The 27356-nt window shown below is 45.9% G+C and overlaps 2 protein-coding genes and 1 pseudogene across 4 annotated transcripts in view; 1 reads left to right on the forward strand and 2 right to left on the reverse strand.

Annotated features, from left to right (window-relative positions):
• The window catches only part of GPR155 (G protein-coupled receptor 155), a 187653-nt gene extending 179518 nt beyond the window's left edge, over window positions 1-8135 (forward strand). Inside the window, exon 16 of one of the 2 annotated variants that reach the window (XM_063933432.1) lies at window positions 4645-4791. In XM_063933432.1, coding sequence (XP_063789502.1) covers window positions 4645-4690 — 46 coding nt within the window. In that variant the 3' untranslated portion in view covers window positions 4691-4791. Of the gene's footprint in view, window positions 1-4644 lie in introns of both variants that reach the window. The other variant, XM_063933430.1, reaches the window with a different exon arrangement.
• SCRN3 (secernin 3) overlaps window positions 8020-27356 on the reverse strand; it is a 55665-nt gene continuing 36328 nt past the window's right edge. For both annotated transcript variants that reach the window (XM_063933435.1, XM_063933434.1), the window contains exons 6-8: window positions 16628-16790; window positions 10046-10226; window positions 8020-9401 (exon numbers count right to left, since the gene is read on the reverse strand). In XM_063933435.1, the coding sequence (XP_063789505.1) occupies window positions 9252-9401; window positions 10046-10226; window positions 16628-16790 (494 nt within the window). In that variant the 3' untranslated portion in view covers window positions 8020-9251. The remainder of the gene's footprint in view (window positions 9402-10045; window positions 10227-16627; window positions 16791-27356) is intronic.
• On the reverse strand, window positions 24528-24646 carry LOC134947238 (5S ribosomal RNA; annotated as a pseudogene).

A 27356-nucleotide genomic window follows, 5' to 3' on the forward strand; every position in this document is an offset into this window, starting at 1 on the left:
ACTTAATGGCGGGGTTTTTTACACATATACAGTTTTCAGACTGTATTATGTGTAGTTTAAGTGCCAAAAGGTATTCTAATTGCTGCCCAGGGTGCCCCCCCCCGCGCCCTGCACCCTACAGTGACCGGAGTGTGTGGTGTGCTGTGGGAGCAATGGCGCACAGCTGCGGTGCTGTGCGCTACCTTAATGAAGACAGGAGTCTTCTGCCGCCGATTTCATCGCTTCTCTTCTGTCTTCTGGCTCTGCAAGGGGGACGGCGGCGCGGCTCCGGGAACGGACGATCGAGGTCAGGCCCTGTGTTCGAACCCTCTGGAGCTAATGGTGTCCAGTAGCCTAAGAAGCACAAGCTAGCTGCAAGCAGGTAGGTTTGCTTCTCTCCCCTCAGTCCCACGTAGCAGTGAGTCTGTTGCCAGCAGATCTCACTGAAAATAAAAAACCTAACAAATACTTTCTTTTCTAGCAAGCTCAGGAGAGCCCAATAGGAGCACCCAGCTCTGGCCGGGCACAGATTCTAACTGAGGTCTGGAGGAGGGGCATAGAGGGAGGAGCCAGTGCACACCAGATAGTACCTAATCTTTCTTTTAGAGTGCCCAGTCTCCTGCGGAGCCCGTCTATTCCCCATGGTCCTTACGGAGTTCCCAGCATCCACTAGGACGTCAGAGAAAATAAATATAGCCTGGGGTCTTTAAGCTTTAAAGTGCTAGCACCAGCTTTAAGGAGGCACAATAGATAATAGATTACTCCTCTCCCAGCGTTCCCTGAATGTAGGCAGTATTCTTTCTCCTGAAGAGTTGAGGGAAGGATCCGCAGTGATATAAATTGCGTCTTCAAGACCCCTTGTAAATTCCAAGCGAGAAATTTAATAAAGGTCGATTTGCCGTTTTTTCTTTTGCAAATCGTGAATTTACTAATGATTCATTTTCATGGAAGTCACATGTCATGGACTCCAAATCGTGATAAATCACTATCGGTACAATCATCGTCAAAATAACATTGGTATCAATGGAATTCACACATTTACTAAGAATTGTCTTTGCAAATGCGCACAAATTTGCACCAAAATCACACAAAAATTACACCTCAATGCACCAAATCAATGCTCTGGGTTTTATGAGCATCTTGACATGTGAAAAACATTTTTTTCACTTAGTTCCATCAAAAGCCCAACCAAAATCGCACCTTAATATACCACTTCCAAAAAGCAACATGTAAAAACCATCTTAATTATGAGTATAAAAATCAGAATGCCAATAAAAGCCCAGCAAGTCACCTGCAGCGTTCAGTTTCTGCTCCCAGCCATGGCTGAGTTTGGTTATTTCATGTGGCCTGCACCCTCTGACTGAAAGGACCCAGGAGTAAGAAGCAGAACAGAGGAACCAGCAGGTAGGGTGATTTAGGGGCAGTTTTATAACCGCTTGGTGCGTTTTTTGACCAATCAGAATGTGTTTGAGTATTTTGACGCTTTTTGGCGACTTTTTGCGCGCATTGAGGCGTGATTTGCTTTGTGTTGGCATGTGACTTCTGGGGCATTCTACTGCAAATTATAGCGCATTTAATTGTGACTTCCCATGCACAAATGGCACAATCAACACAAATCACACACACCAAAAATCGACATCATACACCATCGAAAGACGACACAAGTGAAAATGCTTTTTAGTAAATGTGTGATTTTTGGTTCTGGCGATGAGGCAATTTGTAATCTCAACCAAAATCTATTCTTAGTAAATCTTCCCCATGTCAGCAGGGACATGCTGATGCACTGGAATAGTGTAATTAGGCTCCCGGACACCTCTTCTTTTCATACTTTGCTTCTGCAACTCCTGGAAGCAGTATATGCCAAACTTATCAAGTATGTACTGAATACTTTTTGAAGGTCTTTGGCACCTGTGTGCAGCTATCTCTAGGGTTGAGGTGTAGTGGCAGATAGGGCCACGAGACAAACAAAAATGTAGTCATTTCTTTCTTTCAAATGCTGTTAGGGGACTATAAAGGGCTGGAGGGACTCAGTGCCAGTCTCCCTGGCTTTTTGTAATGGTTGATAACTTTACAGTGATTTGTTGTTGATGAGATCTTGATGGAGTCTCTCCTGTCGTGAAATGACCAGGCTTAGAACCAGGGGAGAATTCTCATTGCACACTATGTAGAGATTGATATTTGCTCCCCAAGAATACACAGTAAAAGACGCATGCAAGTAAAAGTACATATACATGCATAATGATTTCAAGATACATCCAGCTTAGTAGCAGCGTTTGTTAGCCCTCTGTCAGACATATACCTGCGTGTACCGACACTGCCCCATGCTCTGTCAGACATATATGTGCGTGTACTGACACTGTCCCATGCTCTGTCAGACATATATGTGCGTGTACTGACACTGTCCCATGCTCTGTCAGACATATATGTGCGTGTACTGACACTGTCCCATGCTCTGTCAGACATATACGTGCGTGTACTGACACCGCCCCATGCTCTGTCAGACATATATGTGTGTATACTGACACCGCCCCATGCTCTGTCAGGCATATACGTGTACCGACACTGCCTCATGCTCTGTCAGGCATATACGTGTACCGACACCGCCCCATGCTCTGTCAGGCATATACGTGTACCGACACTGCCCCATGCTCTGTCAGACATATATGTGCGTGTACTGACACTGTCCCATGCTCTTTCAGGCATATACGTGTGTATACTGACACCGTCCCATGCTCTGTCAGACATATACGTGCGTGTACTGACACTGCCCCATGCTCTGTCAGACATATAGATGTTTATACTGACACTGCCCCATACTCTGTTAGACATACGTGCGTATACTGACACTGCCCCATACTCTGTTAGACATACGTGCGTATACTGACACTGCCCCATGCTCTGTCAGACATATAGATGTTTATACTGACACTGCCCCATGCTCTGTCAGACATATAGATGTTTATACTGACACTGTCCCATACTCTGTTAGACATACGTGCGTATACTAACACTGCCCCATGCTCTGTCAGACATATACGTGTGTATCCTGACACTGCCCCATGCTCTGTTAGACATATACATGTGTATCCTGACACTGCCCCATGCTGTCAGACATATAGATGTTTATACTGACACTGCCCCATACTCTGTTAGACATACGTGCGTATACTGACACTGCCCCATACTCTGTTAGACATACGTGCGTATACTGACACTGCCCCATGCTCTGTCAGACATATACGTGTGTATACTGACACTGCCCCATGCTGACATATACGTGAGTATCCTGACACTGCCCCATGCTCGGTCAGACATATACGTGTGTATACTGACACTGCCCCATGCTGACATATACATGTGTATCCTGACACTGCCCCATGCTCTGTCAGACATATACGTGTGTATACTGACACTGCCCCATGCTGACATATACATGTGTATCCTGACACTGCCCCATGCTCTGTCAGACATATAGATGTTTATACTGACACTGCCCCATGCTCTGTCAGACATATACGTGTGTATACTGACACTGCCCCATGCTCTGTCAGACATATACGTGTGTATACTGACACTGCCCCATGCTCTGTCAGACATATACGTGTGTATACTGACACTGCCCCATGCTCTGTCAGACATATACGTGTGTATACTGACACTGCCCCATGCTTTGTCAGACATATACGTGTGTATACGGACACTGCCCCATACTCTGTTAGACATACGTGTGTATACTAATGCTGCACCATGCTCTGTCAGGCATATATACTGACACTGCCCCATGCTCTTTCAGACATATACGTGTGTATCCTGACATTGCCCCATGTTCTGTCAGACATATATGTGTGTATATAAACACTGCACCAGAGACTAGACGCTGCTTCACAGAATTTGGGGTGTATTCAATTGCAGTCGGAACGACTTTTTTAGGTCTGAAACTGTTCAGACCTATTAAATTTCCCTACCGTTTTTCTGACAGTTCGGCAATTCCGATTTGTCTGAAAACACGTGGATCAGCGGAATAGCCGCGGATCCACGTGTTTTGTCGGAATCGCGACCAAGTCCGACAGGTTTTAGCCCCGTTTACGACAATGTCAATTCGACTTTAAAAAAGTCGGATTGGCATTGTCGGGAACGGCCAAATCCGAATACTGCATTGTCGGATCCTTTCCGACGGAAAGGATCTGACAAGAATTGAATACACCCCGTAGTAGTGAATGCTAAAGTTGCATTAATCCATTTGTACATAAAGTAATGATGTATCGTATAAACAGGAGAGAATAGTATCTGGATAGGTAATAATTTCTGTCTAAATTGTAATTCTACACAAATACAAAGTAAATGACATTAAATACAAACATCTGTTGTGGTCCCCTTTCCAAACCAAGTGGGAATCTTCTTTCCTGCGGTAGTTCAAGAGGAAATCTAAAGTACTGTAATGCAGATTGGCAGACACTACGCCATAGAATATAGCTGCTGCACAGTATACATTATCTATTACTTTAGTAAAAGGCTGCTGTAGTATGGGGATTTTGGGGGGGAATGTTTCCATCACTCCACACACCCTTCATCATCTTCTTATATCCCATAACACTATAATGGACTCTAACCTATCATGCTGTCCTGTTTTCTTCTGTTTTTCTTTACCTGCTGCCAAATACACAGCGTTGGTACAAGAGTTACTGAACATTGCGGTGAATCATTCCTTTGACATACAGGTGTGGCGCCAGGACTTCCACAGGAATTTTCTGGGGCTCCGACTTGGTGAGCTGGCTTGTAGAGGTGGGATTGGCGTCCGACCGCGGGGAAGCTGTAAATTATGGCGAGAGACTGCTGAAAGGAGGGGTCATCCAGCATATCACAGATGAATTTGAATTCCGCGATGAGACGCTCTACTATCGTATGCTGAAAACGCTGGACGCCACCCCCTAGTGCAGATGGGACACTTGGAATCTTGTGTGTTGCTTTCCATAGGTCAGATGATAAGATTCCCTCTTTTCCTGCATGTATGAAGCCATCGTCAACACAATGGCTCCTAAGGGTTGTTTATCTGCCTATGCAAAACCATTAAATGGGACGTTTCTTAATGAGTTCTAGGGAAAAATCCCGAAATCTTATCACTGAGCTTTTAAAATGGTACATATCCTAAAAAGTGTCAAACTGTTATTCAGAAAACCATTTACTTACTGTTGCCTGTAATAAGCCATATAAGAAACCTGTGCCATGCAGTAGTATTTACTTTTCTATGTTTTTACCTAATGGAGATGATGGGAGTATGGACTAACCAGCAAATCTTTGTATACAGGTCTCATATTTTATTGCTGTAGAACAAATCCAACACTGACAGACTGCCGCACACTAATTGCCATATCAGGCTCCGTCATATTTGCACTTTATGCATAACTTATGTTGGTCAGTATTTAATATATTTATACAAGTCTTTTGGTTCTTATGGATTGAAGTTGCATGCAGTTTTACCCTTATCCAGTGTGAATCTGACATACCGTTTCTGTAGACATGGAGCCATGAGGGAGTATTAACATGCCTCGGAAAGCATTTATTATTGAAGGTTGTAGTTATCATAGGACCAATAAGCAAAGTATATCTATATTAATAGTAATGGGAAAAAAAGTTCTCCTATAAATAAAGTAATATATTTACGTTTGCCCCAGCTGAAGGAGCCCTTGTAATATGGTCTCTGAGTTTGCTGGAGGTGCAGAATTGTTTCAGAGAATGGGCGTATTTTTAAAGCAGGAATCATTTACAAGGCAAAAATATTTTAAAATACGGACATTCTCGACCGACATCCCACACCTAGACCCTACTTACATACACCCCCTAGAGTGCTATAACCATACATTAATTAAACTGCAGAAATTCCTGAACTGAAGGAGCTCTTATTAGTATTTTGTAATACTTGTAGGGGCGTTTCCACCTCAGATTACTTGAATTTCTTAGTTTATGAATTTGCACCTTTTAAACTTTTCCAAATACATTTTTCTTTCTCGCTTACTGCTATAATTAATATAATTTGTACTAAAGGGGGAATTCAATTACATGTGAAGAGGACAAATCGGTGTTCGCTGCGGTGTTTTAGCAACGGCAGCCTAATCTGCACCCTTCGCCCGGCCGAATTAGCCTAAAAAAAGTTTGCTGCCTGCGGGGCACTGAGCACTTTTGAGTGAGATCCCTGCCGCCATAAAAAGTGCGGCAGTGTCACACGAATTCACCGGCACATAATTGAATACATCTTGCCCTGGCCCATGACACTGTTCAACTGTTTTCTTTCTATTGGACATAACTTATTAATAGACTTTGTCTCCTATCCCAAAACTGTGAAAACAAACCATCCTGTCTCGTGATAAAGACATGGCTAGAAAGATAAAACCACATGTCTAGTAAAAAGTTAGGAGAAAACACACACGTCTCGCACCAGTTATTGTGTGGCATGTACAAGGCAATACAGTGCACTGGTTAAATTTAGAACTCTCCATTTCAGATACTTGTGACTGTTTTAAGTTGATTTTCGCATGTTGTGCCATAATACAGAGGACAGTCTTCAAGCAGATTAGTCGCTTCCACAGATATTTTGTGGGCTAATTAGCTATTTAGTCTTAACCATTGTGCTTGAATGCAGTTTAGTAAACCAGACATAGAAAACTACCGTTCCCCACAGTACACGGAGACTTGGATGCACCTAGAATGCAGTATGTTCTATCTGTGTATTCATTGCTTCTGTGTATGTATAACACATTTACCATCTCTGTGATAACGGGCAATTTGGCAAACCCTTGTATTGTACGTTGTGTAAGCCTCTAGACCAGGCCTGGCCAACCTGTGGCTATGAGAATACCCATGGTAAAGCATGATGGGCCAGGTCTGCTCTAGAGAAGGTCTTTAAAGCCCGCCAGATAGTAATCAATAACCAGTTTTAGTTCTCTCCTCCACATCCCTGCTGCTTCATTAAAATACAGCAAAGTTGAAATGGAACATTTATTATTTTAGAGTCGCTGCAATATTGCTGCTATACATCCTGTTAGAGAGCATTCATAAATGGTGCTCCCCTTCTGCAAAGCCAGTGATTCCAAAATGATATTTTGAGCAAGCAATTAACTTTGCTGTTGTTTTAATTTATTTCATATTTATTATGTTTTACCTGGAATCGTGGTTATTAATGGCTGAAGTTGGACAGTGTTATATTTTCTTAACTGAAACCGATGTGAAAAAACTACTGAATTGAGATGTGGTAGAGCTACAGTTTTACAATGTATCTGTGAGTAGATTGCAAATCGGTGGTTCGCTAAACTGACGTCCTGCTAGCAAAAGGAATAAGACGCGTGGCTCGCTTAGCTGATGTGGTGCTAGCAGAAGGAAGAATAAGACGCGTGGCTTGCTTAGCTGATGTTGTGCTAGCAGAAGGAATAAGACGTGTGGCTTGCTTAGCTGATGTGCTAGCAGAAGGAGTAAGACGCGTGGCTCGCTTAGCTGATGATGTGCTAGCAGAAAGAATAAGACACATGGATCGTTTAGCTGATGTTATGCTAGCAGAAGGAGGAATAAGACGCGTGGCTCGCTTAGCTGATGTGCTAGCAGAAGGAAGAATAAGACGCGTGGCTCGCTTAGCTGATGATGTGCTAGCAGAAGGAATAAGACGCGTGGCTCGCTTAGCTGATGTTGTGCTAGCAGAAGGAATAAGACGCGTGGCTTGCTTAGCTGATGTGCTAGCAGAAGGAATAAGACGCGTGGCTTGCTTAGCTGATGTGCTAGCAGAAGGAGGAATAAGACGCTTGGCTCGGTTAGCTGATGATGTGCTAGCAGTAGGAGGAATAAGACGATGGCTCGGTTAGCTGATGATGTGCTAGCAGAAGGAGGAATAAGACGCTTGGCTCGGTTAGCTGATGATGTGCTAGCAGAAGGTTTCAACCATTCAGACGATAGATGAAAATAGTTCCCAGTAATTGATAAGAGCAGTACATCCATTTCTTTGTATGGAAAGAAGATATAGTTACACTGGAAAAAACAAAACTGACAACTAGACAATTATAATGTTCACATTTATTTTATTCAACAAAATTAAATCTAGCTTGTGGTTCTGCCATTCTCACATTATTGTACAATTGGATTTTATTTGTTAAATAAATTGGCTGATAATTTAACTACTGCCTCACTGTTTTCATTGTTATTTCCAGAGTGTAATTGAGGTCGTACTGTCGAAAATTACTAATTTGGTGAATATAATCATATACACCATAGAACTGACATAGAATTAGTACGATAAAGAACTAGGTTATACACAGAGGTAAATTAAATGAGCAGGACTAGAATAAGCTGTAGCCAATTGGAGCGGTGAGCTGAACGGGATGCGGACGGGATCCCGGCGGTCGGAATCCCGACACCGGCATTCCGACTGGCACAATCCCGACATTCTCCCTCTGTGAGTGTCCACGACACCCATAGAGGGAGAATAAATTAGTGTGCCGAGCGCAGCGAGGCACCGTGCCCGCAGCGTGGCAAGCGTAGCGTGGTGAGCCCGCAAGGGGCTGCGTTGCGCTCGCCCCCCTGTCAGGATTGTGCCGGTCGGGATCCCAGTGTCTGTATTCCGACCGCCGGGATCTCATACTGATCCCAGCTGAACTGATCAGGACCAGAACACACTGTAGCCAGTTGGAGCAATCAGCTTCAGGTAATGGCTATGGGAGAACCTATCTGTTGCACAAAGCTGCAGGTTATATTGGTGTCCGCAAGCCAAGAACTACTTTAACAGCAGCAATTATCCTCAGCTAACACGTGTGTCCAGATGACGTAAACCTGAAGTGGTAGAGGCTGGGGCCAAAGTATACTCCTCCTAAACATTAACCACAGTACTCAGGTGAGGCTGCTATTAAACTGGAGATGGATGATTGTGGTAAGTTTACAACATCTATATGAAAATAAGGCCATACACACAACTCTCCTATGTATACAATATTCAGACATCCCGCTGCTATCTCACTTGGATTCTGCTCCACTGGGTGACAGATGATGAAAAGACTTGCTCACATGTGAAACAATTATAAACACGTCCTGAGGGGGGATTTTTAACAGCACCTAATGCAAAAATGCAATTACAGGTGAATGATACCGTCTGCAAAGCGAATTTCTAATGCAAAAATGCAATTACAGGTGAATGATACCGTCTGCAAAGCGAATTTCAGGTCATCCTAGAAACAAGTTTCACGGCAAACAAAGACTGGAAACTAGGCCTGTGATGTACCACAAGACGGCTAAGAGTGTTACTCGTACAGCTTTAGTTCTTCTTCCACACAATTTGAAAACAGTGTTGTTAGTGCAGGGCTGTCATTACTTCCAGTCTTTAGGAAGGATTCTACCTCTTCAAGCTTCTGTTTTTCCAAATTCTTCATCTGCTTCAGCAGCTCAGTTCCCTGTAATAAAACGTGCATATTTCTCAGTGTACAGAGACTGCAATACCTGGTATCTGCCATCATAAACTGTCACCCTAAACCAGTGGTGCCCAAACTGGGTGCCGTGGGATGGCGATTCCAGGACCAACGCAATCGTTTTATTGTCCATGTGAGAGACAGCCACCAATTTTGGTTTTGCCAATCATAAAATATGTGGCCACAGCCCTGTCCAGCAAAGCTTCTTCAACCTGTCCAAAGCTTAATAAATAGACCCCTAAGGGGAATATTTAACACAGCCTGGAGAGAGATAAAGTACCAACCAATCAGCTCCTGTCTTGAAAAATGGAAGTTAGGTGCGGATTGACTTAGACATTACCTCTCTCCAGGCTTTGATACATATGCCCCTAGAGAACAATAAAGTGGCGAGATATACAGCACTAACCAATCAGTTCCTAACTGCCATGCTACAGATTTTGAAAAAGGACAGGAGCCGAGTGGTTGGTACTTTATCTCTCTTCAAGCTCTGATAAATAACCCCATAAGTTATTATTATCCATAAGGTTTTTTTTTTTTTTTTTAAATGTTCAGATCACAAGATTTATTTTTTTATTTTGCTGTAAAAGTGCCTCAGACACCTAGTGTAATCATTAAGTTGTCATTTTTACCTGTGATGTTTCCATGATCCTCAGGGCCTTTTCATGTTTCGTATACAGCTCGTGCCTCCTGTCAGGCTGTGTTTGAAATCTTGGCTGGAGTTTGACAGGATCATCGGAGCCAAACAAGGGGGAGGCGGTTCTTACTAACTGCTGAATCTGGGGCACAAAGACGAATGGCTTAAACACAGATCTAGAAAGAAAACAATATTGTAAAGAAAAGACAATGCCATTTTTCAAAGAGTGTAATCAAAGTTTGCATAAAAAAAGAAAAAAAAGATATGCCCACTTAAATAACAAAGTCTCGAACCCCCAAAGTCTCGAACCTTCCTCTTCTGAAAAACTAGTAAAGGGGGGTACACACGGAGAAATCAGTGTTTAAAATCAAGCAGGGATCTGCCGTGTGTATGTCCCCCAGCGATAGCGATGCGCGGCCCCGCACATCGCTATCGCCGGTGCTAGATTGAGCCTGCATGCAGGCTCAATCTATCGGGTCACTCACTTCACCGCTGTGTGAAGTGAGCGGCCACCCGTCGTCCCCCCTACTTGCTCAGCACTTCGCGCTGTGCTGAGTGGGGGGAGATATGTGTGCTGAGCGGTCTGTGTTAAGATCGCTCAACACACATCTCTCCCGTCAGTACCCCCCTTTAAGCTATGTACAAGATGCTTGAGGGCCAAGCACAATTAAGTGATCCACAGTAGTGTAACAACCACCACCTGCTATGTATATTATAATAAGATTTTACTTACCGGTAAATCTATTTCTCGTAGTCCGTAGTGGATGCTGGGGACTCCGTAAGGACCATGGGGAATAGACGGGCTCCACAGGAGACATGGGCACTTTAAGAAAGAATTTAGATTCTGGTGTGCTCTGGCTCCTCCCTCTATGTCCCTCCTCCAGACCTCAGTTAGAGAAACTGTGCCCGGAAGAGCTGACAGTACAAGGAAAGGATTTTGGTAATCCAGGGCAAGATTCATACCAGCCACACCAATCACACCGTATAACTTGAGATAAACATACCCAGTCAACAGTATGAACAACAACAGAGCAACAGGTCAACCCTGATGCAACCATAACATAACCCTTATTTAAGCAATAACTATATACAAGCATTGCAGAAGAAGTCCGCACTTGGGACGGGCGCCCAGCATCCACTACGGACTACGAGAAATAGATTTACCGGTAAGTAAAATCTTATTTTCTCTAACGTCCTAGTGGATGCTGGGGACTCCGTAAGGACCATGGGGATTATACCAAAGCTCCCAAACGGGCGGGAGAGTGCGGATGACTCTGCAGCACCGATTGAGCAAACACAAGGTCCTCCTCAGCCAGGGTATCAAACTTATAGAACTTTGCAAAAGTGTTTGAACCTGACTAAGTAGCCGCTCGGCAAAGTTGTAATGCCGAGACCCCTCGTGCAGCCGCCCAAGTAGAGCCCACCTTCCTAGTGGAATGGGCCTTAACTGATTTTGGCCACCGAATGAGCCTGCTGAATCGTGTTACAGATCCAGCGAGCAATAGTCCTGCTTTGAAGCAGGAGCACCAAGCTTGTTGGAAGCATACAGGATAAACAAAGACTCTGTTTTCCTGACCCTAGCCGTTCTGGCTACATAAACCTTCAAAGCCCTGACTACATCAAGCAACTCGGAATCCTCCAAGTCCGTAGTAGCCACAGGCACCACAATAGGTTGGTTTATATGAAAGGATGAAACCACTTTCGGCAGAAATTGTGGACGGGTCCGCAATTCTGCTCTATCCGCATGGAAAACCAGATAGGGGCTTTCATGTGACAAAGCCGCCAACTCTGACACACGCCTAGCCGAAGCCAAGGCTAATAGCATGACCACCTTCCACATGAGATATTTCAACTCCACCGTTTTGAGTGGTTCAAACCAGTGGGATTTCAGGAAACTCAACACCACGTTAAGATCCCAAGGTGCCACTGGAGGCACAAAAGGGGGCTGAATATGCAGCACTCCCTTTACAAACGTCTGAACTTCAGGTAGAGAAGTCAACTCCTTTTGAAAGAAAATGGATAGGGCCGAAGTCTGGACCTTAATGGACCCCAATTTGAGGCCCAAATTCACTTCTGACTGTAGGAAGTGAAGGAAACGGCCCAGCTGGAATTCTTCCGTAGGGGCATTCCTGGCCACACACCAAGCAACATATTTTCGCCATATACGGTGATAATGTTGAGCTGTCACGTCCTTCCTAGCCTTTATCAGTCTAGGAATGACCTCATCCGGAATGCCTTTCTCCGCTAGGATCCGGCGTTCAACCGCCATGCCGTCAAACGCAGCCGCGGTAAGTCTTGGAACAGACAGGGCCCCTGTTGCAACAAGTCCTGTCTTAGAGGAAGAGGCCACGGGTCCTCTGTGAGCATTTCTTGCAGATCTGGATACCAAGTCCTTCGTGGCCAATCTGGAACAATGAATATCGTTCTCACTCCTCTTTTTCTTATTATTCTCAGCACCTTGGGTATGAGAGGAAGAGGAGGAAATACCTAGACCGACTGGAACACCCACGGTGTCACCAGGGCGTCTACAGCCTGAGGGTCTCTTGACCTGGCGCAATACCTCTGTAGTTTTTTGTTGAGGCGGGATGCCATCATGTCCACCTGTGGCAGTTCCCACCGACTTGCAGTCTGTGCGAAGACTTCCTGATGAAGTCCCCACTCTCCCGGGTGGAGGTCGTGTCTGCTGAGGAAGTCTGCTTCCCAGTTGTCCACTCCTGGAATGAACACTGCTGACAGTGCGCTTACGTGATTTTCCGCCCAGCGAAGAATTCTGGTGGCTTCCGCCCTCGCTACCCTGCTCCTTGTGCCGCCTTGTCGGTTTACATTAGCCACTGCGGTGATGGTGTCTGACTGAATCAGAACCGGTTGGTCGCGAAGCAGGGTCTCCGCTTGACGTAGGGCGTTGTATACGGCCCTTAGTTCCAGGATGTTGATGTGAAGGCAAGTCTCACAGACCTTGGAAATTTCTTCCCTGTGTGACTGCTCCCCACCCTCGGAGGCTTGCATCCGTGGTCACCAGGACCCAGTCCTGAATGCCGAATCTGCGGCCCTCGAGAAGGTGAGCACTCTGCAGCACCACAGGAGAGACACCCTGGCCCTGGGGGATAGGGTGATTAACCGATGCATCTGAAGATGTGATCCGGACCACTTGTCCAGTAAGTCCCATTGAAAGGTCCTCGCATGGAACCTGCCGAAGGGAATGGCCTCGTATGATGCCACCATCCTTCCCAGGACTCGAGTGCAGTGATGCACTGACACCTGTTTTGGTTTTAATAGGTTCCTGACCAGTGTCATGAGCTCCTGAGCTCTCTCTATCGGGAGATAAACCCTTTTCTGGTCTGTGTCTAGAATCATGCCTAGGAAAGGCAGACGAGCCGTAGGAACCAACTGCGACTTTGAAATCCAGCCGTGTTGCCGTTACACTTCCAGAGAAAGTGCTACGCTGATCAGCAACTGCTCTCTTGATCCCGCTTTTATGTTAGGAGATCGTCCAAGTATGGGATAATTGCGACCCCTTGCTTCCGCAGGAGTACCATAATTTCCGCCATTACCTTGGTAAATATTCTCGGTGCCGTGGAGAGACCAAACGGCAACGTCTGAAATTGGTAATGACAATCCTGTACCACAAATCTGAGGTACGCCTGATGAGGTGGATAAATGGGGACATGAAGGTATGCATCCTTTATGTCCAGATACACCATAAAATCCCCCCCTTCCAGGCTTGCGACGACCGCTCTCAGCGATTCCATCTTGAACTTGAACCTTTTCAGGTATATGTTCAGGGATTTTAAATTCAATATGGGTCTGACCGAACCGTCCGTTTTCGGGACTACAACATGGTCGAATAATAACCCCCTCCTTGTTGAAGGAGGGGAACCTTGACCACCACCTGTTGAAGATACAATTTGTGAATTGCAGTTAACACTATTTCCCTCTCGTGGGGGGAAGCCGGCAGGGCCGTCGGTGAGGGGCCATCTCCTCGAAGTCCAACTTGTATCCCTGAGACACAATATCTATTGCCCAGGGATCCAACAGGGAGTGAACCCACTTGTGGCTGAAATTTCGAAGACGTGCCCCCACCGGGCCTAGCTCCGCCTGTGGAGCCCCAGCGACATGCGGTGGATTTTGTAAAGGCCGGGGAGGACTTCTGTTCCTGGGAACTAGCTGTGTTGTGCAGCTTCTTTCCTCTGCCCCTGGCAAGAAAGGACGCACCTCGGACTTTGTTTCTTTGTGATCAAAAGGACTGCATTTGATAATGTCGTGCTTTCCTAGGCTGTGCGGGAATATAAGGCAAAAGATCAGAATTACCAGCTATAGCTGTGGAGACCAGGTCCGAGATCCCTTCTCCACACAATCCTCAGCCTTGTAAGGTAAACCTTCCATATGCATCTTAAGTCGGCATCACCTGTCCATTGCATGTTCCACAGGACACGTCAAGCAGAAATCGACATAGCGTTGACTCTAGAACCCAGTAGACTAATGTCTCTTTGGGCATGTTTTATATATATATATATATATATATATACATACATACATACATACATACTAGGGTCTCAATCTCTGCTGATAAGGTATCTGTCCACGCTGCTACAGCGCTATAAACCCATGCCGACACAATCGCCGGTCTGAGTAGTGTACCAGAATGTGTGTAAATGGACTTCAAAGTACTTTTACTGCATGCTATCTGCAGGATAGCTGTTAAGTCAGCGCTACCTTTTGGGCAAACGTGACACCCTAGGGGAAGATTTCCATCGTATCCTGGCCCTAGTAGGGGAAGGACACTCCCTGAGAATTCTTTGTGGGAAACTGCAGTCTCTTGTCTGGAGATTCCCGCTCTTTTTCTTCATGAGAGGAGGGAAATTTACCTCAGCTTTCTTCCCCTTAAACATGTGTACCCTTGTGTCAGGGACAGATGAGTCATCAGTGATATGCAAAAAAATTTTATTACAATAATCATATATTGAATACTTTCCTGCCATTTTGGCTGTAACTTTGCATTATCGTAGTCGACACTGGAGTCAGACTCGTGTTGATATCAGTGTCTATTATTTTGGATAGTGAGCATTGAGAGACTCTGAAGGTCTCTGCGACATAGGGAAAGACATGGGTAGATTCCCTGTCTGTTCTCTAATCTTTTGTGCAATAAATTTACCTTAGCACTTAATTTCACATATCCAAACAGGTGTCGGCGTTGTCGACGGAGACACCACTCACACACATATTTGCTCCATCTCCTCCTTAGGGGAGCCTTTTACCTCAGACATGTCGACACACACGTACCGACACACCACACACTCAGGGAATGCTCATCTGAAGACAATTCCCCCACAAGGCCCTTTGGAGAGACAGAGAGAGTATGCCAGCACACACCCCAGCGCTATAAACCCAGGAATAACACAGTAACTTAATGTTAACCCAGTAGCTGCTGTTTATATTGATTTTTGCGCCTAATTATGTGCCCCCCCACCCTCTCTTTTTACCCTCTTCTACCGTGTATCTGCAGGGAAGAGCCTGGGGAGCTTCCTCTCAGCGGAGCTGCGGAGAAAAAAGGCGCAGGTGAGTGCTGAGGAAGAAGACCCGCCCCCTCGACGGCGGGCTTCTGTCCCGCTTAAATATACATTTTCTTGGCGGGGGCTCATACATATATATACAGTGCCCAACTGTATATATGTGTACTTTTGCCAAAAGAGGTCCATATGCTGCCCAGGGCGCCCCCCCCTGCGCCCTGCACCCTTACAGTGACCGGAGTATGTGAGGTGTGTGGGAGCAATGGCGCACAGCTGCAGTGCTGTGCGTTACCTCAGTGAAGAACGGAGTCTTCTGCCGCCGATTTCGAAGTCTTCTTGCTTCTCATACTCACCAGGCTTCTGTCTTCCGGCTCTGCGAGGGGGACGGCGGCGCGGCTCTGGGATCGGACGACGAGGGTGAGATCCTGTGTACGATCCCTCTGGAGCTAATGGTGTCCAGTAGCCTAAGAAGCAGGACCTAGCTTCAGAGAGTAGGGCTGCTTCTCTCCCCTCTGTCCCACGATGCAGGGAGTCTGTTGCCAGCAGAGCTCCCTGAAAATAAAAAACCTAACAAAATACTTTCTTACAGCAAGCTCAGGAGAGGTCACTGAACAGCACCCAGCTCGTCTGGGCACAGTCTCAAACTGAGGTCTGGAGGAGGGACATAGAGGGAGGAGCCAGAGCACACCAGAATCTAAATTCCTTTCTTAAAGTGCCCATGTCTCCTGAGGAGCCCGTCTATTCCCCATGGTCCTTACGGAGTCCCCAGCATCCACTAGGACGTTAGAGAAAATAGGCTTATATAGAAGAAATGAAGCTCTAATAACCCACAAGCCAACAGCCATGTCATCATGTAGTGTAATTCCTATGTTCTCTACTGCTCCTGTTTCATGGGGAGCAAAGCAACGTGCCTGTGGATATACCTCAGGCAAGGTAGCGAGCTGGTACACTGTATACTGTAACTGATACGCTTATCATACCATATAAGCACTGTGGGACATCCTCTGGCTTATCAATACGACTAGAAGTTTCCCAATGGGTAAGTGCCAGTTCTAGTCCTACAGACCTACCTGGAGGGGTCAGGAGTTCCAGTGAAGAAGTGGCAGCATGGCTGGTTGGGATCCTGTGGCAGAATGGACACCATGCTTCCAGTTGTCATAAACCCTCCTTCCATGTTAATTCCACTTTTCTTGTCTGAAAGGATTTCCATCATGCTTTCAGCTGTTAAGTCTCCTAAAACAAATGTAGATATAGAGATGCATCAGCTACATCATTTATACAGTTTTGAAATATGATGCTAATTTGCAAGCGACAAAACAAAACATGAACCTGTGGATATACCTGGAAACGTGCATGATAGAGTGTAAGTGGAATATTTACAAAGCGGCGTGTTTGACCTCAACATTTAAGTTGGCACTAATAATACCCCTTTCACACCGCACAAATAACGCGGTACTGATCCGGTGTATTGCTGGGTTGACACGGATCGCTGCGCAGTGGGAAAGGGTCACTCCAGAAATCCCGGGTCGCCTGACCCGATAATTCAATAAAGAAGGTTTATTCCCTGGTTATTACCGGGTCAGGTGCAGTGTGAACGGGTTGCCGGGTCAATGTGACCCGGGACCTGTTCACAGCAAAGGGAGAGGCGGCGCGGAGATGATCTTATCTCCCAGCGCCGCCCCCGATGGCAACCCGACCTGGCATATTGCAGTCAGGAGGCCAGTAGAAAGGTTCCAGGGCCGGGTCGCACCCGGGAAGGACCAGTTTCAAATTCCCGGGTACGACTTGGCATTTGCGATCTGAAAGCGGTATTAGTAAGTGCACGGCAGGCATGTTTTGCACTTAATATTGGTGCTGCTTTAGATTTTGAGGTCAAAGCAGCTGCTTTGTAAATATCTCTTAAGAGTGAAATTAAAGTCCAATCTACTTCTACTTTAGGATCAAACTATTCATTGTTTTTCCTAAGATACAGGTCAGCAAAGCCTCAAATTAGTATTTTAATACTTGTGTCACTGTTTTAAAAATGTTGTTGTGTAGCTGGAAATGTGCCTAGAAATTCCACAGTACAACTCCAAGAAGTGTTGAAGGACAAAAACTTGATAACATCAACACTGAGCAAGAGTTTGTAAAATCAGGTCAGGAACACTAGGATGCTCCCTTGAAGCACTCTCCTCGTCTCTGATAAATAGTCCTGGCCTACAAAGCAATCTCTTGCTTTTCACTTCTGTGCAAAACTATGTAGTAGTCCAGTGGTTCTCAAACTCGGTCCTCAGGACCCCACACGGGGCCTAATTCAGATCTGATCGCTGGGCTGCGTTTTTTGCTGTCCTGTGATCAGATACACTCGTCCTGTAGGCGGCGACTATTTTCACTGTGCAAGTGTGCAATGCTATGTGTAGCAGAACTGCTCAAACTGCTGAACAGGACCGGAGCTGACATCAGACACCCTCCCTGAAAACGCTTGAGCCCGCCTTCGTTTTTCCGGACATGCCTTGAAAACGGTCAGTTGCCACCCACAAACAGCCTCTTCCTGTCAATCACCTTGCGAACGCCCGTGCAAATGGATCTGTCAAAGTCAGAAAAATATCTCTATGCACACTACCATATTTGCACCTCACACAGGTCCGTGCTGCGCATGCGTACGCTCTCCCGTACGTGCGCATACTCACAGTCGCGGGCACCCGCAGGCGCATGGTATGCGTATTTACGGTAGAGTTTATGCGATCATAGCGTGCGACTCAATCATTACATATTTTCACTAATAATGTATTTTGTAGATCATGGTCCCTTTGATAGATTCTGAAAGTTTGGTTAATATAGAATGTTTATGAACAGAGGAATCCCTCTTTGTTTGATACGAAGGGTCAGACAGGAGTAATACAGTGGTGTTTAGTATCCATCGGAAGAATATTTAATTAGAAATATTCCGGTGTTGGTTTGAAGCAGATCAATCGCTCGTGCGAATAGTTATGGACATAAGAAGTTTATGAACATTTACTTTATTTGCACTTTATTACCCATGCGGCGGGAAACCCAGTTTCCCTCCCACCTGAGCAGTTGGAAATAGTCACAGCCCACCTGTATGAATCAACCTATGACCTTTTGTTATAATGCGAAGCCGAATTCCTGTGTCCAATGAACAATGAGATTGTAGGGACCATTGAATTGTATTGTGTGTGGGGCATAAATAGCGGGCCGACCATATCCAACTTCACTCTCTTCAACGGTTCTCATTGCTGATAATCGGGAGCTGGATATCGAGGCGCATGCGATCGTTCCCCTTGTGCGTAAGTTCTCTCCGTAATCATATTGTCTTACTGTGAGCCATTTCTCTCTCTCCCTCTCTTCTCTTTCTCTCGTATTTTTCCTTGATTAGAATTGAATTGTATTGTATTGTATTTCCTGTGTAGTTATCTGGTTAGTTGGTTTATGTTATATTGTAGTGTATGCTTTGTACTGTGATTCCTTTTACAAGTATAATAGTCATAATACACATAATAGGTTTCGGACCCTATGCCCAGGTATCTGTGTATTCTTTATAGTGTTAAGTATTCCCTGAGCATCGGTGACACTCAAGCAGCTTTGTAGTTAATCAGGTTACACAAGGTTGCACTTACACTTTGTCTCTACACTAAGGTATACTGTGTATCTCACTGTTAAAGGTATAGATATAAAGGTTTAAACGTTGTAAGCGTCTGCACCGCTGGTGATCTCCTCGTGGTCCCGAGCGTACGCTACGCTATAGCGAGTGATCACGTTAGTCGGCAGCCAATAGCGTGCCTGCCTGTGATCACTGGGCCGTAAGCGAACGTGACGCTTGAGCGTCTCGACTACGGTTGAGCGATCGCTACACAACTTGCGTACCCTTACGGTACTTCTTACGTAGATAGCGTACAGTGTTCTTAGACCTCTTAAAGTGTTTTATATACGATAAATATTCAGCTTTATCAGATCCTTCACACCAACCTGACGCTGACCGCCGATGCCCGTTGTAGCCGTCCGACAGGCCTGCGCATTGCGGCTGAGACGCTTGCCCAGTTTGGATCTGAACGCCTGCTGTGCAAAAACGCACAGCAGCGATCAGATCTGAATTAGGACCACAGTTCAAGTTTTCCAGATCACCTAGCTGGTGCACAAGTGTATTCACTACCCACTGATACATATTAAAAAGGTCCATAGGTGGAGCCGATTATTTCACTGGTAATTCTGTGGGGAGACCTGGAAAATGTGAACTATTTGGGCTCCTGAGGACAGAGTTTGAGAACCTGTGGTCTAGGCCATTATCTCAAAGTATGCCCTGATCCACCCCACTGCTGATTTGCAAGTGCAATTATTTGGATTTCATCCCAGAAGAACATTTGTGCTGTGAGTTAGTCAAAAACTTACTTTATTGACATATTCACTATTATCTACCGTATTTGCCGGCGTATAAGACGACTGGGCGTATAAGACGACCCCCAACATTTCCACTCAAAATATTGAGTTTGTTATATACTCGCCGTATAAGACTACCCACTCTTCCGCACACCTTCCACACACATGCTGGTGCCATGATAGGGTTGATAGGGGTTTGACTGCTGGACATTTTCTATGCTGTATTGTACTGTACAATGGTGCAGTACTGTGGTTGGCTGTATACAAAGCCTGATTGGATTGGTCCCTGCTCCCTGTCTGCCCTCCCTATCTCCCTGTCACTAGCAGCAGTCTATTAATACCAAGTGACATACTGTATATTATGACAGCATGTGCAAGGGGCGGGCCGGAGCGCCGCTGCTTCCCGCCGAGCAGAACGGACCGGTCACGCCGAAAAGGCTGGCACCCCTGTATCGCTGCTGATGCTCGCTGCAGCCACGCTGATGACCCGCCGCGGCCGCAGTGCATCAGGAGGCCACTATAGCACCCGGCGTATGAAGTGCACCCGGCGTATAAGACGACCCCCCCACTTGGAGGCATGTGTTTCAGGGCAAAAAAGTCGTCTTATACGCCGGCAAATACGGTACATGGCGCCACCAAGTGACCATACAGTGAGAAGGTAGAAATGGTTCCCAGTTTCTTTAGGCTTCCTAGCACTATGACATATTCATCGTGGATTTACCATTATACCAAGAAGAAACGTTGGTTGTGTGTGTCCAGTAGTGCCCCCAGGTGCACCATGCTCTGAGCAGGGACCAGTGAGGACTTCTTCCAAGTGATGAGCCACCCTTGTGCTTGTAGGAATTGGACCGTCCAGATGATGGATGAGAACCTCTGGGGAGTTCGCCAGGATCAGCAAGTCGTCCAGATACGGCAGGATCCTGATACCTTGCCGACGTAGAATGGCCGTCATGACTGCCATGACCTTGGTGAAGATCCGAGGAGCTGTAGTCAGTCCAAAGGGCAAGGCTTGGAATTGATAATGTAGGTTGCCAATAGCAAACCGCAGATACTGCTGATGCGACACGGCAATAGGTATGTGTAGGTAAGTATCCTGTATGTCCAGGGATACCATATAAGCCTTGGGCTCCAAAGCCAGAACAATAGAGCGAAGAGTTTCCATACGGAATTTGGATACCTTCACAAATTTGTTTCAAGATTTGAGGTTGAGAATGGGCTTCGGAACTAGGAACAGTGTTGAATAGTACCCCCTGCCCCTCTGAGACAGAGGCACCGGCACTATCAATCCTGTGTCCAGGAGGGATTGCACCACCAAACGTAGAGTTTTTGCTTTTAACGGATCCGAAGGGATAACTGTCGAGCAAAACCTGTGAGGGGGACGTTTCTTGAAAAAGATGGCGTATCCGTGAGTGACAACTTCCCTCACCCAGGCGTCTGAAGTGGTCTGTAACCATACCTGGGTGAACTGCAGAAGTCGGCCTCCCACCCTGAGGTCCCCCACGGAGAGGCTCGCTCCGTCATGCAGCAGGCTTGTCTGGTTTGGAAGCAGGCTGACGGGCAGCCCAAGAACGTTTAGGCTTGGGCTTAGAGGTTTTGGAAGTGCAAGCTTGTTTCGGGTATGCCTGACCCTTTGCTTTACTTGGAGGTCGAAAGGAACGAAAGGAGGTACTTTTAGCCTTCAGAGCTGAAGGATTAGTACTTGGTAGGCATGCAGTCTTAGCAGACGCTAGGTCATTAACAATCTTGTTCAAATCTTCCCGCATAGTATGTCTCCCTTAAAAGGGATCAGCTCCAAGGTCTTTTTAGAGTCCAGGTCCACTGACCAGGACCGCAACCACAGAATCCGGCGAGCCAGAATGGACGTAGTAGACTCTTTGGGCGCCAGAACACTGGCATCAGAGGCCGCCTCCTGAATGTAATGAGAGGCTGTGTTAATATATGAAAGACTCTGGCATTATCAGAAAAATTCAGAGGTAGCTCTGCCTCAACAGCTTGAACCCAGGCTTCGTTACCCTTTGTAGCCCAAAAAGCTGCTATAGTGGGCCTATGTATGGAACCCGCAAGAGTGTAAATAGACTTCAAGCAACCCTCCACAGGCTTATCCGTCAGTTCCTTCAGAGAGGTGACAGTAGTGACAGGCAGAGTAGATGACACCACCAGACGTGCGACATGCGAGTCCACCGGTGGTGGTGTTTCCCAATTCTTACTTAACTCTGCAGAGAAGGGATAATGAGCTAGCATCTTTTTAAACAGGGAGAATTTCTTTCCTGGAGATTCCCAGGATTCCTGACGTATGTCAACTAAATGGTCAGAATATGACAAAACTAATTTAGTAACCTTCTGACGTTTGAACTTTTCAGGTTTCTTAGACGTATCTGGAGGGTCAGTTTCATCATCAATCTGAAGAATCGGTTTGATAGCCTCCAATAGGTCAGGAACATAAACCTGCATTGTAGATTCCTCATCAGAAGCATCTGCATCAGTGTCTGATGGGTCAGTATATAACCAATCTTCATCAGATGAAGTATCCGAAACATGAGTGGATTGGGAGGAAGAAATGGCCCGCTTAGATGTCCCTTTGGTCCTAGCAGGACGAGGGTTAGGCTTTTGTTTAACCAAAGACTGATTTCATTGCTGTAACTGAGTTGACAGAGTATCCGCCCATGGCGGATTAACTACAGGGACAATATGTGGCTGTAATGGCACAGGAGGTCCCACAGGGGGCGTAAGTCTCGTTACTAGCGTAGTCAGTAAATTAGAAAAAGCAGCCCAAGGTGGGTCTTGGTAAGCCACTGGTGCTGCAGACTGACTGAGGGGTACAGAACCCCTAGTACCTGGACCCTCAGCTGAAATATTTTCTTCAGATAAATCCGCAGCGTCAGCACTGCATGATGCAGGATCAGCCACGGATTTCCCGCCCTGTGTAACAGACATTATATGGAAACGTAGCCTTAGGGCGTAACAGTACAATTAGCCAGAAACAGTACCTGACAAAAAACCCCTGTGGAGTGTGACTGCAAATGCAGAACACAAACAGAGGATTTAAGTGGAATATGGTGGCTGAAATATACAGAGAAAAATACAAAACCGTATATCCTGTGAAACACTAATATATATATATATATATATATATATATATATATATATATATATATATATATATATATATATATATATATATATGTGTGTGTACCAGGAGAGCAAGCAGCGCCACAGATGCAGTATTCAAAGTATGAACACTAGTACGTGGACAAACTTAAAAATGCTATAATATCTGTCTGTATACAGCACTCCCTGTAAATTCACAGGGCGTCAGCTAGTTACCTCAAGTGAAATAAGGTACTGGTATAAGTACCTATGGAGGAAGTATTGTGAACAAAAAATGAGGTATTTAAAAGCGACCACTGGTGCTAGACAATTAAAATGAGGCAGGATACTTATATAAAAAATTGGTACATAAATTTATTTAGATAGCACTAAAACAAAACAGAGTTAAAAATTCTGAGCAAAAAACAAGGGGGTAACATGTGGCCAGCAGGGTAAAAACATGTACACAACAAGTTATTTTGCATAAAAAAAGACATGGGACATAAAAAAATGTAAGAAAAAGGGGGGGGGGGGAATTTCTACACATACAAAACTTTTTTAGTATATAAAAAAACCTTCCCTTAAAGTTCAAAACATAAAAAGTAGGAGTAAGAATATCTTAACTTTTGGTAAATGAGGTATGATCAAGGCAGCACCCAACGCGTTTCGTCCTATCTGGACTTCATCAAGGGGTGATCTAATGCTAGAGACAGATCCTATATATATACTGGGCTGTGCAGGAAGTGATAGATACATCACTTCCTGTAATTAATTAGGTACAGTGTTTGTAATTTGACAAAATGATTATAAAACACAGTATTTGCTGGTGTATGGATAAGGGTATCCCATCCTGTGAGTATAAAACAAAAATTATCAGCAGAAAGTTCCTAAAACAGAGGAGAATCACGGAGCAGCGAACTTTCTGTCCGGGGCGTCCGTGACGTCATGTCCGCCCCACATCCGGTGTCCCTGGCGGCCGGATGCGCATGCGCCGGCTCAGTGTGGCTGAATGAGTTTGGGCTGTAGTTGCTTATAGCCGCGAGTGCTTGTGTCCATGGTAACATAGGCCTCCGGCGGCCATTTTGATGTCCTCGATTTTCAGCTATAGCGGCGGCCATGTTTTAGGAGTCCAAGTTCTTGTTTGCACCGGGGCTGGCTGAGTTCAATGTTCAGTTCATTTTAATCCAGCTCTATTTCGAAATACATGGAGTATGACAGTAGGAGAAAGAAAATGCAAAGAAAAGAAGTTGTTAGCGCACTGCCAATATTAGTGTAGTTTCATTCTAATTGTATATTCATATTTATAGAATATAAAAGCTCGCATAGGGCAAATAAACATAAGTGGAAAAGATAATGGTCGGAGAGTATTTAATTCTAATCTAGGTGGACATAGTTCATAATTAATAAATAATAAATAAATATTTGGTACTGTGACTAATTCCTGGTGGTTTACATGAGATATATTAATACGAGTATGAACATATCCACAGTATTACTCCAGAGTTTTTGTTTTTACAATACCCGATCTTCCAAGGAGGTCCCCCATCCTTGTACTGGCCGGGCCCAAACTTGCTTAGCTTCCAAGATCGGACGGCATTGGGCGTTCCAAAGATGGTATGATTGTAAGGACAAGGAGGAGTCATAGATGGGGGTTCATGTGTATCCGTATACTTATAACACGTCAACCACATAAAAGGTGGAAATAATCCTCATGGAATCGATCACATTACATAGGAAGGCATAAGATTAATAGCCGAGGAACACATTTGCGAAAGATGTTGAATGTATTGGCAACAAGATGTGGTATCGTACTAAGAGCAAAATAATTTTTTAGAAAAATATATTTTTTATAAAATACTAAGGTGGATTTGGTATAAATGTTATACCCTTGATATTACAGCACCTGCTCTCCCCTGGTGGTCCCCCAGCCAGGTACTGGCCAGGCCCAATGCTGCTTTGCCTCCAAGATCGGCCAAGGTTAAGCCTCCCAGCGTGGTATGGCTGTAAATGATGGTTCCATTGTATGGATAAAAGTTAGGGTATGAAGGGAGGGTGGAGTAATGAGTAAAGGAAGGATGCTTACATTATAAGAAGGGTGCTATTTCGTATCCTTCATTAAGCCCATCAGGATGGAGAGTGTTTAGTTCATAAATCCAGAACATTTCTCTTCTAGAAAGGAGATTGCAAAGATCTCCGCCTCTGTCTCCCAAAGCCACCAGCTTGATACCTTTATATGTCAATGGGGTATATGCAATTCACGGCGAATCGCGGCAATTTTTCGCCGTTTTTTAATTCGACTAAATTCGCCAGGTGAATTCCGGAAGGTGGCTTCCGGAATTCACCATATTCAATGAAAAACGGATTCGCCAGAGTCGCGGGCGAAAATCGGCCGATTTGGCGGATTTTGCCGCGATTTTAAAAAACGGTAAAAAACCCGGAAAAAAAAATGGCGTGGGGTCCCCCCTCCAAAGCATAACCAGCCTCGGGCTCTTCGAGCTGGTCCTGGTTCTAAAAATCCGGGGAAAAATTGGCCAGGGATCCCCCGTATTTTTAAAACCAGCACCGGGCTCTGCGCCTGGTGCTGGTGCCAAAAATACGGGGGACAAAAAGAGTAGGGGTCCCCCGTATTTTTAACACCAGCATCGGGCTCCACTAGCTGGACAGATAATGCCACAGCCGGGGGTCACTTTTATGCCGTGCCCTGCGGCCGTGGCATTAAATATCCAACTAGTCACCCCTGGCCGGGGTACCCTGGGGGAGTGGGGACCCCTTCAATCAAGGGGTCCCCCCCCCCCCAGCCACCCAAGGGCCAGGGGTGAAGCCCGAGGCTGTCCCCCCCCATCCAATGGGCTGCGGATGGGGGGGCTGATAGCCTTTTGTGATAATAAAAAGATATTTGTTTTTTCCAGTAGTACTACAAGTCCCAGCAAGCCTCCCCCGCAAGCTGGTACTTGGAGAACCACAAGTACCAGCATGCGGGAGAAAAACGGGCCCGCTGGTACCTGTAGTACTACTGGGAAAAAAATACCCCCAAAAAAACAGGACACACACACCGTGACAGTAAAACTTTATTACACACTACCGACACACACATACTTACCTATGTTGACACGCCGACTGCCACGGTCTCCGACGATCCGAGGGTACCTGTGAAAAAATGATACTCACCTTCCAGCGTCCAGAGATAAATCCACGTCCAGAGAGATAAATCCACGTACTTGTAAAAAAAAAAAGAAAACGCAAATACCCGCTCCATACCGGACTGAAAGGGGTCCAATGCTTTCACATCAGACCCCTTTCTCCCGAATGCCGGGACATCACGTGACTCCTGTCACTGAAGTCCCTTCAGCCAATCAGGAAGCGCTACTTCCGTGGCGCTCACCTGATTGGCTGTGCGCTGTCTGTACTGTGACAGCACATCGCAAAGCCGCTCCATTACTTTCAATGGTGGGAACTTTGCGGGTAGCGGTGGGGTCACCCGCCGGTCAGCCGCTGACCGGCGGGTGACCTTACTGCTAGCCGCTAAGTTCCCACCATTGAAAGTAATGGAGCGGCTTTGCGATGTGCTGTCACAGTACAGACAGCGCACAGCCAATCAGGTGAGCGCAACGAAGTTGCGCTTCCTGATTGGCTTAGAGACCTTTCTGTGACAGCTGTCACTGACAGGTCTCATTCGGGGTAAGGGGTCTCATGTGTCAGCAGCATGGGACCCCTTTCAGTCCGGTGGTCCGTGTGTTCGTTTTCTTTTTTTGCCAAGTACGTGGATTTATCTCTGGACCCTGGTTGAGGTGAGTATATTGATCTTTTCTTTTCAGGTATCCGTGGATTCTACATGGAGAAGAGGACCGATGTCGGCGTGTGAACATAGGTAAGTATGTGTGTGTCGACGTATGAAATAAAGTTTTACTGTCGACGGTGTGTGTGTCCTGTTTTTATTTGGGTATTTTTTCCCCAGTAGTACTACAGGTACCAGCGGGCCCGTTTTTCTCCCGCATGCTGGTACTTGTGGTTCTCCAAGTACCAGCTTGCGGGGGAGGCTTGCTGGGACTTGTAGTACTACTGGAAAAAACAATATCTTTTTATTATCACAAAAGGCTATCAGCCCCCCCATCCGCAGCCCATTGGATGGGGGGGGACAGCCTCGGGCTTCACCCCTGGCCCTTGGGTGGCTGGGGGGGGGGGGACCCCTTGATTGAAGGGGTCCCCACTCCCCCAGGGTACCCCGGCCAGGGGTGACTAGTTGGATATTTAATGCCACGGCCGCAGGGCACGGCATAAAAGTGACCCCCGGCTGTGGCATTATCTGTCCAGCTAGTGGAGCCCGATGCTGGTGTTAAA

The sequence above is a fragment of the Pseudophryne corroboree genome, chromosome 7 (genome assembly GCF_028390025.1).
Source record: "Pseudophryne corroboree isolate aPseCor3 chromosome 7, aPseCor3.hap2, whole genome shotgun sequence".
NCBI classification, from domain to species: Eukaryota; Metazoa; Chordata; class Amphibia; order Anura; family Myobatrachidae; genus Pseudophryne; species Pseudophryne corroboree.